The sequence below is a fragment of the Octopus sinensis genome, linkage group LG21 (assembly GCF_006345805.1).
Source record: "Octopus sinensis linkage group LG21, ASM634580v1, whole genome shotgun sequence".
Classification (NCBI taxonomy): domain Eukaryota; kingdom Metazoa; phylum Mollusca; class Cephalopoda; order Octopoda; family Octopodidae; genus Octopus; species Octopus sinensis.
In genome coordinates, this window is record NC_043017.1 from 3182774 (window position 1) to 3195273 (window position 12500).

Sequence of the window (12500 nt, forward strand, 5' to 3'; positions counted from 1 at the left end):
CGAAAAAGACAAAAAAAAAATTGCCTAAGATGACGGGTAAACGACAAAACAATAGGAGTCAAATGTCATTGAAGAAAAAGACGGATGAAAAGAAGTCGAAAGCCTACGAGATTTTTGCAAAGTTTGTGGGTAAGTTTTAAAGGGAAGCTGACATCTGTCGCCCCTTGAACACATACACTCAGACACACATACAGGGCGGCCCAAAAGTAGGTTTACAGTTATTCAACTATCACTTTCACATTCATGTATCAACAGTTTAGATCTTATATATATATAAAAAAATAACATGAAACCGAAACCGTTATTCTATGATAATTTGGTTAATTTCGTCAAGTTCCCTTTTCAGCTTGTAAGATAGAAATTTAAATTTACTAAAATGTTCTAAAAGAAATTTGATAACTTTAAACCTACTTTTGGGCCACCCTGTGCATATATATAAATTTTGGGCCACCCTGTATGTATGTATGTAGGGTGAGAAATTAGATATTAATTTAATTAACATCGATTTCACACCAGTGGTCTATCATATAAAAAAAAATGAAGGTTCAGTAAAATTGTATTAAATACATATTAGCGGGAAACCACTATGTGGACACCCTTATGCTAGAAATAGATTCGCTATGAGAACATTTCTTAGTGGTAAGACCATAGCGGATCTATTTCTAGCCTACTTTTGAGGGCCACCCCCGCATAGAACTTACCGTTAATAAAAGCCGGTGTGGGTTGCGTTCTGTTCCTTAAGTGAAAAGATATATAGTAAATACACAAACGTAAAGTAAACAGCGTAAAACTTATATCTAGGGCACAAGCAGAAGGTCCCTAATTCATCATCAGTTATCAACCAGATGGCATTACTCAGTTTCGCACCATGAAGGATTAGGGACCTTATGTGTCTGCCTTCCGTCTGTTTGCGCCCTCAATATATGCTATTCGTTTGTGTCTTTACTAAATATTTTTTTCACTTATTTTATACACACACATAAACACAGACACACACAAACACAGGCACACATACACACGCATGTGTCTTTTATATTCTTGTTTCGGTTATATGACTGGGGATGCGCTGGGGACCCCGATTTGTTAAAGGTTTTAGCTTTAGTCGAGCAAATTGATCCCAGAACCATTTTTATATATTTTTTTAAAGTTTATTACTTATTCTGTTGATCATTTATGTTGAACTTCCAGTAACAGGGACATAAATAAATCAACACCGGTTGTCAAGCGGTGACGAAGGCGGGAACAAAATCGAAGACACACATAAACACACATATATATTCATACGCACACACACACACTCATATGTATGTATGTATGTATGTATGTATATATGTATGTATACGTGTATGTATGTATGTATGTATGTATGTACGTATGTATGTATGTATGCATGTATATATGTATGTATATATGTATGCATGTATGTATGTATATATGTATGTCTGTATGTATGTATGTTGCAGTTATGTCTGTCTGTATGTATGTATGTATGTACGACGGGCTTCCACACAGTTTTCCACAGCCAAATTCATTCACAAGCCTTTTGAAGGGGCCGCATCTATATCAGAAGAAACTTGACTAAGGTACCGCGCAGTGGAACTGAACCCGAAACCACATGCTTCAAAATCGAGTTTCTTAACCACACAGCCACGCCTACGTACACACCCAGAGCTCCTCTAAACTAGGAAGCATACAGCTAATTAGGAAATTAGATCTACGAGTCATTAATGTATCTGTGAAATAATGTAAAACATTCCAGGCGTTCAGCCTGAAATAGTTTCATATGTACGCGTAGAGACATATCCTAAGAAGAAGCACTCCGTCGGTAACGACGATGAGGGTTCCGGTTGATCCGAATCAACGGAACAGCCTGCTCGTGAAATTAACGTGTAAGTGGCTGAGCACTCCACAGACACGTGTATCCTTAACGTAGTTCTCGGGGATATTCAGCGTGACACAAAGAGTGACAAGGCCGGCCCTTTGAAATACAGGTACAACAGAAACAGGAAGAGAGAGTGAGAGAAAGTTGTGGTGAAAGAGTACAGCAGGGATCAGCACCATCCCCTGCCGGAGCCTCGTGGAGCTTTTAGGTGTTTTCGCTCAATAAACACTCACAACGCCCGGTCTGGGAATCGAAACCGCGAGTCCGCTGCCCTAACCACTGGGCCATTGCGCCTCCACAGACATATCCACGTGTATGTGTACGAATGCTTCAATCAAAATATACAGGCTTCGACAGGCAATGACATGCACGCATGCGAACATACATTCGTTTGCAGATATACATATATACAAAGTAGGAGTAAATAGTTAATGTTTTGCAAATTCCAAAGAAAGAGCATTTTATCGGGTTTGGAAACCGGTTCTTTATTGGTGAGAATCTTTTGAAATAAAACTGGAATTCAGACACATGTACAACATACATTCATGCATATTTACGTGCACATACATGCACGCATGCATGCGAACGTACATACGCATATGTATGTATATCTTTTATATAAAATCCGTTCTGTCTGTCTGTGTGTGTGTGTCTTCTAGGATCTCGGGCATCCTCCATCCGATTGCGCTCAAATTTGATATGTAGATACCGACGGTATCAGGGCGTGTATAAGTCTTGAAAAAATTACAAAAATCGATTCCAAATGAGAATGCGATCGATAAAGCCGTGGGAACGTGCATTTGTACATTCATGTACATCAGCTGTTGTGATCGAAAAAAATGCACGTGCAGTTTGCGCAAAAAAAAAAGCCGACTGGCTTGAAATAATGCCACAGAATGCAGTATATTTAAGAGACCAAAAAAGTAAGATGCAAAAGAGATATTTTCTTCAAACTTGGCAAGAAGGAAGGAAAGACTATTTGGTTTCTCAAGAAGATTAAAAAAAATTTTTTTTTTTGCCTTATTAGTGCCGTTTTGTCTCCAACACGTCCGGATTGAATAACTTCTAATCAAAATCATCTCAGCCACAAACAAACTGTTTTTCCTTGTTAGCGTACGTGTGTGTTTCTGTGTATACTCTTAAAATTTTTAGGCTATTATAATTTTTTTTTAAATGAAAACAAATGAAATTAAAATTACACGTTTATGAGGAGAGCCAAATTTTCTGAGACATTCATAGCGCGTGGCTTAGTGGTTAGGGCATTCGGTTCATAATTGTAAAGTTGTGAGTTCGATTTCTAGCGATGAGTTGCGTCCTTCAGCAAGACATTTTATTTCATGTTGCTCCCAGTCCACTCAGCTGTCAAAAATGAGTCGAATTTGTATTTCAAAGGGTCAGCCTTGTCACATTCTATATCACGCTGAATCTCCCTGAGAAACTACGTTTAGGGCACACGTGTCTGTGGAGTACTCAGCCGCTTGCACGATAATTTCACGAGCAGATTGTTCTGTTAATCGGATCAGCGCTAGCACCCTCATCGCCGTGACCGACGGAGAGCCAAGCAAATTCATAGCATACCATGGTTCATTGAATCGAAAACCTTCGTGAGATCAACGAAACAAGGTTAGATTTGTATCACCGTTCGATGGATTTCCATGCAACTAACGAGCTGAAAGAACAATGAAACCGGTTCCACGCGCAGTGGGAAAACTTCACAAAAGGCCAGAGACAGAAGGATATCACAGCATGTTGGCGAAGCCGGTCAAGAAGAACTCTGCTCAATATTTTCTGTACAACAAAGCTGTATAGAAATGAAATTGTTCAGCACATCATGAAATGAAACTAAGTCAAACTCAAGTTGAGCATTTTTTTTTTTTTTTCTAGTTTTACGAATAGGATTTGAATTTAATTGTCTGTAATACGTTCTTTGAACATAAAGAAAAAAAACCTGTCATTCACGCGAGTATTTGAATGTATCCAGGTTCTATTGGCACGAGATCCATGTTTGTTGCTTATAAATATAATTGAAGATGATTCAAGGCTCGATGGGGGATGATTAGATGGCAATGTTTCGATCACAGCTCCTTGGGAAGGCAACCCAGAGTCTGATGATGATGATGATGATGATGATGCTGGTGGTAGCAATGATGAAATATGAAATATATGTATGTATGTATGTGTTTTTCTGTCTGTCAGTCTGTATGTATGTATGTATGTATGTATGAATGTATGTATGTATGTATGTATGTATGTATGTATGTATGTATGTATGTGTTTTTCTGTCTGTCAGTCTGTATGTATGTATGTATGTATGTATGTATGAATGTATGTATATATACATATAGGTTGGTGATGCAAACATGAAAATAGAACTCAAAACACACACACATATGCATACAAATATTCATGTATATGTGTGTGTGTTATTTGTTATTTTTAGTGTTTTGTATTTTTGTATTTTTAGTGTTTTTAGTATTTTTGTTATTTTGTGTGTGTGTGCGCGCGCGCCTCGAGTGAATGCACCTTAATGGGTGATGAATATATATATATATATATATGCATATTATATATATATATATATATATATACACATGTTGGTGCGTGAAACCGCATGCATGCTGTGCAGTTGTATAAACCCACCATGTTGATGAATAACGCGTTAATTATTCCTCTAATCATCTATTATTCATCGATTCGCTATTTCATTTGTCACTTATTTCATATGTATTGTCCATAAGTGATTTGTACTAACAGATGGGAATGTCTTCTGCATACGTTATAATGCTCGCACACAGGGGTTCCCTCTTGAATTTCTTTCCATCACTGCAAGTTTTTTTCAAATTGTAATGAGGCGGGCTATAAATTCCATCGCTGAAGCTGCAGAGCAAGACCACTCGGTGGCTTTGGATAAGAGAGCTGACCAGTGGTTTGCTAGGTCACAAGCTAGGACTTCATCAACCCCGGCTGGGTCAACTGGGAGAGGAGGAATCTGATGAGGAAAGATTCGAAACGGTGGTCCATTTCTGGGATTTGATGCTGTTAACTTTTAACAACATTTGGAACTATTTGGTACTGGTGTCCGATTCCCTGTCTTGCTGCATGCATCATTAATATAAAGATCTATTCATCCCATATATATATAATATATATATATATATATATTATATATATATATATATATATATATATATATATATGTATGATGTATGTATGTATATATGTATGTATGTATATATGTATGTATGTATGTATATATATATATATATATAAAATATATCCTTTCTACCAGAGGCACAAGCTCTGAAATTTCGGGGGAGGAGATGAGTCGATAACATTCGACCCCAGTGTTTCACTGGTACTTAGTTTATCGATCCCGAAAAGACGAAAGGCAAAGTCGACCTCGGCAGAATTTGAACTCACAACGTAACGGCAGACGAAATACCCGCTAAGTATATATATATTAGATATATATATATATATATATATATATATATATAATATATATATATACAGTCGTGACTATTAATTAACAAACATTGAAGAACATGAATTAATAGTGTTCAGGCATATCTCTGCAAGCGACCTTCCTGTAGAAATTGGCACTTATCGCCCTCCTTTGTGATTTTGAGTTCAAAATCCACCAGGAAGAGAACACGTGTGTTGTTGAAGGAGTTTCATTCTAAAGCCTATGTGGATATTAATACCGGCTTCAAATTTTGGCACAAGGCCAGCAATTTCAATGTAAGAGTAAGTCTATTATATTGACCCCAGTGCCCAACTGATACTTATTCGATCGACACCGAAAGTACGAAAGAAAAAGTCGACCACGGCGGAATTTTAACTCAGAACGTAGAGACGGACGAAATGCCGCTAAACATTTTTGCTCATTGTGCTAACGATCCTGCCAGTTCGCCATCTTAGATGTGATTATCAAAATTAGTGAATGTATTACATACTATGAGTGTTTTTTGCACGAGAAGATGTGCGTGTGTGTGCGTGTGTGTTCCTCGTCCTTAAGATACAAGAATGCCAAATAATATACTTTAACTTGTAGCGATGAAAACGGTGCAGATCAAACAAAACGGCCAAACCAAAGAGTCATGTACTTAATTTAGGTTCTGGATTTCATTTGAAAATCTTGTGTACGTCAGTTGTAAAAGATGTTGCGCGCGTACAAAGGCACAGCCTCGACAGAACAGTGCCGACTATTGTTGTTGTTGCTTAGCCACAGGCAAGCAATGATTAAACAAGCTTATGACTAAAAATTATGACCACCATGCTTTAAATCAAACATTATCGTATCTTGAACTCATGATTGCAGTCCAAGCGATTTGGCAGTCGTTAGACGAAATACCTTGCTGTGTTTGTTCCAACTCCCTGTGTTCTGCGCTCAAATCCTGCCAAGGTAAAGTTTGCCTTCCATCCTTTCAGGGTCGGTAAAAAAAGTACTAGTCTAGATTAGTACATTGGTTGAATCGTTAGACGTTGAACGGAATGTCCTGCAGTTGCAGTATCGCTTCCAGCTCTTTGCCTTCTGAATTCGAACTCCACCCTGGGCCTATATGCGCGGAGGAGAGGTGGACTTAGTCCATCACTCGGAATCAAAAGTCCTCCTAGTTCTTAGGTACTTCTAAAGGAATCTACTCTGTCCAAAGCACCTGGGCCAGATTTCCGGTTTGAAGGTAGCGTGCCCTCTTCCTCCCTCCTACCCCAGAAATCTCGGACGACCTTAAGAAATAGTGATCATGGGCACTGTTCTTCTCTCCTTGAATAAGCTGTAAAAGATTTATAGAATAAGGCCTTGGGGTTTAGACTAGATTCTATTTGATTTACATAAAATCAGATAGATTTCCATAAACTGTTTAACTGCAATATGGAAGCCACTGTTTGATGGAGCCACTAGTACTAAGCGCTTATGTAAATCAACAGTGAATGCAGAGAATCGCCTCAGCAGTATTTTACCGGCAAAAGATGACTGTTGATTGTGAGACAGTGCAGATAGTTGGAATGAGAGCTCGGTGGTGGTTGGCACTGATATAAATCGAAGACGTCTCTAATGAAATAACTCAATAACTCGGTGGCGGCTTTCATGACACAGACAGGTGATATCTGTAATGACACAGATAACTTGTGGTTTTGTAACGAAATATTTGTTTATTGCAGGGATTCAAAGGTGAGGCATACGCCGCAAGGGCGGAGCGTGGGAAAATTGTGCGTGAGCGCGGGAAAATTGTGCGTGAGCGCGGGATCCAATTTTGTTTTGTTTGTTTTTCTGTAGTGGGACATAAAATTGTGAAAATTGCCTTTTTTTTTAAATTTTTATTTATTTATTATTAGTTTTTTTTCACAATAAATATACTACACCCACGGTCAGCCTAGCCAGACCAATCCGTCCAGCCAGACATACTGTGTGAAGACCGATTGTTACAGTATAGCGCTATTCAAATGCCCGAGTATGGATATTTATTTAGGAAAATCTATAATAACAGAGGCGCGTGGCTTAATGGTTAGGCTGTTGCCTTCACGACCGTAAGATTGTGGCTTCGATCTCTGGACGGAGCTAAGCACTATGTTCGTGAACAAAACACTTCATTTCACGTTGCTCCAGTCCATTCAGCTGGCAAAAATGAGTCTCACTAGTAGATATTTCTTCATTGACCGCAAGGGGTTAAACATAGAGGGGACAAGGACAGACAAATGGATTAAGTCGATTATATCGATCCCAGTGCGTAACTGGTATTTATTTAATCAACCCCCGAAAGGATGAAAGGCAAAGTCGACCTCGGTTCAAATTCCGCCGATGTCTATTGTGCCTTTCATCCTTTCGGGGTCGATTAAATAAGTACTAGTTACGCACTGGGATCGATATAATCGACTTAATGCATTTGTCTGTCCTTGTTTGTCCCCTCTGCGTTTAACCCCCTTGTGGGCAAGAAAGAAATAAGAAATATAAGTACCAGAGTCGATTCATTCGAGTAAAAATCCTTCAAGGGCGATGCCCCAGCATGGCCGCAGTCTAACGACTGAAACAAGTAAAAGCAAAAAAAAAAAACGATGAAAAGAAAAGTTGTAGTCGTAATGACACGACTAAGACGTGGTTGCTATGAAATAACTTGTATAAGTGATGGCTATAACACAACTCTATAACAGCTGTTATGATAGCTGCTCATTAGTGGTTATAACGGCTTCTGCACTTGTCTGAACGATTTAGTTCAGGCGTACTTATAATGATACACCTCAGCGGCGAGAAAGCTAATTCATTCTCTTCTGTCTGTATCCCGGAGTCGCCTGTTGTCCGATGATCCTTATGTCTGAAACATCTCGACCGATCTGTTTTGTCTGGTCGTATCCAATGTTTTTTTGTCTTTGTTTGAAGTTCATATTCAGACATTTGGTTCAGTTTTACATCTCCTATAACATCTCCGATTCAGTTGTCCTTTTCTTCCTTTACGGTTGTGCACTTCAGGCACAGTTGCATACATCTGGGGAGGCATGGTTCATGGAAAATGTGGAAACGATTAGAAATTATCATGCGGTAACACTCTCTCTGTCTCTCTCTGTCTCTCTTTCTCTCTCTCTCTTTCTCTCTCTCTCTCTCTCTCAAGTTTTATTAGGCGCAACAGCCATCTTTGAATCGTATTTAACGTAGATACACCATTGACAGGCAAGATACAGCGGTTTTCGTCAGCTCAGGATAAATCCATTATTGACATGGTGTGATAAAAACAATATGTATCGTGGAGAGACCAAAAAATTATTGTTTCGGAAGCCGTGAGCGGGAATGCCACATGTATTTCGGCCTTCTTAGGTCCTGTCAATGACTTGTACTCGCAACTAAACACATAGCTAGACGAAATTTGCCGTCTCTGATATATAGGAAACACTGCATAATTCCATTACCTGATATTGCAAATAACTGCGGGCTGAATAAAAACTCGGTGTTCGCAATGAGTAGTAGTAGTAGTAGTAGTAGTAGTAGTAGTAGTAGTAGTAGTAGTAGTAGTAGTAGTAGTAGTAGTAGTGGTGGTGGTGGTGTGGTGGTGGTGGTGGTGGTAGTAGTAGTAGTAGTAGTAGTAGTAGTTAGTAGTAGTAGTAGTTGTAGTAGTAGTAGGGGGACATGTACTGTAACAGCGCGTTAATGATTTATCGATCCTTTCGGGATCGATAAATAAAGTACCAATTTCGCACTGGGGTCGATGTCGTCGACTTAATCCCTTTGTCTGTCCTTGTTTGTCCCCTCTATGTTTAGCCCCTTGTGGGTAGTAAAGAAATATATATATATGTATGTATGTACGTATGTATGTAGTATGTATGTATGTATGTATGTATGTATGTATGTATGTATGTATGTATGTATGTAACGGGAAGGTTTACGAAAATAAACAAAAGACGAAGGCAGGTGGAGTATTAGTAAGGCGCTCAGGAATAGAAATAAAACAAGTCTTTTACGTTTCGAGCCTACGCTCTTCGACAGAAAGTTACACAGAAAAGAAACAAGGAGAGAAAAAGATTGCGTGTAGGGTCTTACGCACTGGGGTCGATATAATTGACTTAATCCGTTTGTCCCCTCTGTGTTTAGCCCCTTGTGGGTAGTAAAGAAATAGTATGTACGTGTATACATATGTATGGATGTATCTGCATATGTACATGAGTGTATGTGTATATGAGCGTGTGTGTATAGGCGATAGCTCACTGATGCATAATACAAGATCGAACTCACAGCTAATGATACACGAATGTACAGAGACACAATATCGACGCCGTCGACGTGTCTGTACACGACCACAATCCGACACAGACACAAACATAACGACCGCCGTACGGTGTGGGGTGGCGGTGGAGGTGGTCTCGCGGGAAGGAGGGTGGCTGCTGCTGCGGCGGCGGCGGCGGGTGGGGTGGGGGTGGTGATCGGGAAGCTGTAGGATGCGGTGGTGGTAGTGATGCTGTTACTGATGGTTGAGCTGTTGGTGGTGTTGGCGGTGATTGTAATGGTGGTGGTGGTAGTGGTGGTGGTAGTGGTGGTGTGGTGGTGGTGGTGGTGGTGGTGGTGGTTGTGGTGGTAGTGGTGGTGTGGTGGTGGTGGTGGTGTGGTGGTGGTAGTGGTGGTGGTGGTGGTGGTGGTGGTGGTTGTGGTGGTAGTGGTGGTGTGGTGGTGGTGGTGGTGTGGTGGTGGTAGTGGTGGTGGTTGTTTTGGTGGTGGTTGTTTTGGTGGCGGTTGTTTTGGTGGTGGTGGTGGTAGTAGTGGTGGTGGTGGTGGTGGTGGTGGTGGTGGTGGTGACGGCGGCGGAGACAGTGATGATGCGTTGTGAAGTGCAATGGTGGTGGGGAAGGAAGTGCTTAGTGAAAGGTGTTTGCTAATTGTCCAGTGTGGCATGAAGGTGATAAATAATTCACACACACACACACACACATCCTCACACGCCCTGTTCGATGCATCACACGAACAATGCATCCACACACACACATACACACGCAATACATTGATATATATATTCATACACCCACCTTCGGAAAGACAGAAACCCATCCACACAGTCTATAAGTCTGGATATGTATCTTCCATCAAAGTACATTTTATCATGTTGCAACATCAAGACATACACACATACATACATACATACATACATACATACATACACACATACATACATACATACATACATACACACATACATACATACATACATACATACATACATACTTACATACATGCATACTTACATACATACATACATACATACATACATACATACATACATACATACATACATACATACATACACACATACATACATACATACTACATACATACATACATACATACATACATACATACATACATACATACATACATACATACATACATACATACATACATACATGCATACATACATACATACATACATACATACATACATACATACATACATACATACATACATACATACATACATGCATACATACATACATAACATACATACATACATACATACATACATACATACATGCATGCATACATACATACATACATACATACATACATCATACATACATACATACATACATACATACATACATACATACATACATACATACATACATACATACATACATACATACATACATACATACATACATACACGCATACACACATACATACATACATACATACATACATACATACATACATACATACATACATACATACATACATACATACATACATACATACATACATACATACATACATACATACATACATACATACATACATACATACTTACATACATGCATCTGCGATGCTGTTAATTATAGTTGGAAGCAACCTGAACGATAATTGGCGCTCAGGAAGGCAGAAACATCAGCCAGACTCGATATCTTCTTTGTAGGTGACCTGAAAGTAAATGCAAAAAATATGAATAGTATGAAGAGAAGCCTTGACCTGGTTACATTCTTAAAGGATAAAGGGCTGGACTTTGGCCAAGATAAATGTTCCTCTCCAGTTGTCACACAAGGGAGAATTACAAAGCTGTCTATCAATGACCTGCTTCATGTGTCCAGGGTTAAATAAAAAGATATCATATGACGACGGCACTGGCAGCAGAACCACGTAATCAGGAAGTATAATAGAGAAGAGTGACTCTCAATCGGGGTTCTTGTGATCTTTAAGGGTCCGTCTAAGATTTTGTTGTTGAAATTTACGTGCAATAAACTGGTTACATTTCTACAATACATAAGGCGGCGGTCGAGCAGGATCGTTAGCTTGAGGGCCAAAATGCTTAGCAACAATTCATCCGTCATTATGTTCTGTGTTGAAATTCCGCCGAAGTCGAATTTGCCTTTCATCTTTCAGAGATCGATTTCGTCTGTCATCCTTTCGAAGGTTGACTTTGCTTTTCATCCTTTCGGAGGTTGACTTTGCCTTTTATCCTTTCGGAGGTCGATTTCGCTTTTCATCCTTTTGAATAGTAGGATCGATATTATCAAATACTCTCTTCTCCCAAAATTGCTGGACTTGCGCTACAATTTGAAACCAGTATTTCTACAATACACAAAATATTTAAGCATTTTTAAAATACAGTTCCTAATATTTAATCATAAAAATATAATGATAGCTTTTAGACATGATATCGAATGGCTATGAGGTGCAGTTCGGATAATTGACTACAAAATACAGTAATCGATGTTTCTATTTTTCAGATCCCAAATACATTTTGCTAATGATGTATTAGGAAATACTGAAAGAATATATGAGGACTCCATCTACATTTCACGCTGTAACACCCATATAGCAGTATACTTTATCGTTGTCGGGACGGAACATTTTCATACTAAATTTGTTCGTAGGCACTCGATGTTTGCAGGCTTTTATATTGATCCTTAAAGTTACAAAACTATCACGTTTACTAGCAAGTGAAGAACTATTGATTGTACTGTTACTAAAGCTTTTGTTAAAAAGAGGCACAGGATCAATAACCAATAGTAACATTCATGATTAATAAAGTATTAGGTTAACAGAGACACTAGAGACAGACTAACTACTAGGATACTTAGAATCACATACATCATTTCCAATATCGTTTATTTCATTATTAATAGGGCTTATATTATCAGCTAA

General features: G+C 39.0%; 1 protein-coding gene across 1 annotated transcript in view; it reads left to right on the forward strand.

Annotated features, from left to right (window-relative positions):
• Window positions 1-12500, forward strand: part of LOC115223048 (outer dense fiber protein 3-like) — a 19973-nt gene that overhangs the window by 316 nt on the left and 7157 nt on the right. Inside the window, exon 1 of the mRNA XM_029793486.2 lies at window positions 1-129. This exon is cut by the window's left edge and continues 316 nt beyond it. Coding sequence (XP_029649346.2) covers window positions 30-129 — 100 coding nt within the window. The 5' untranslated portion in view covers window positions 1-29. The remainder of the gene's footprint in view (window positions 130-12500) is intronic.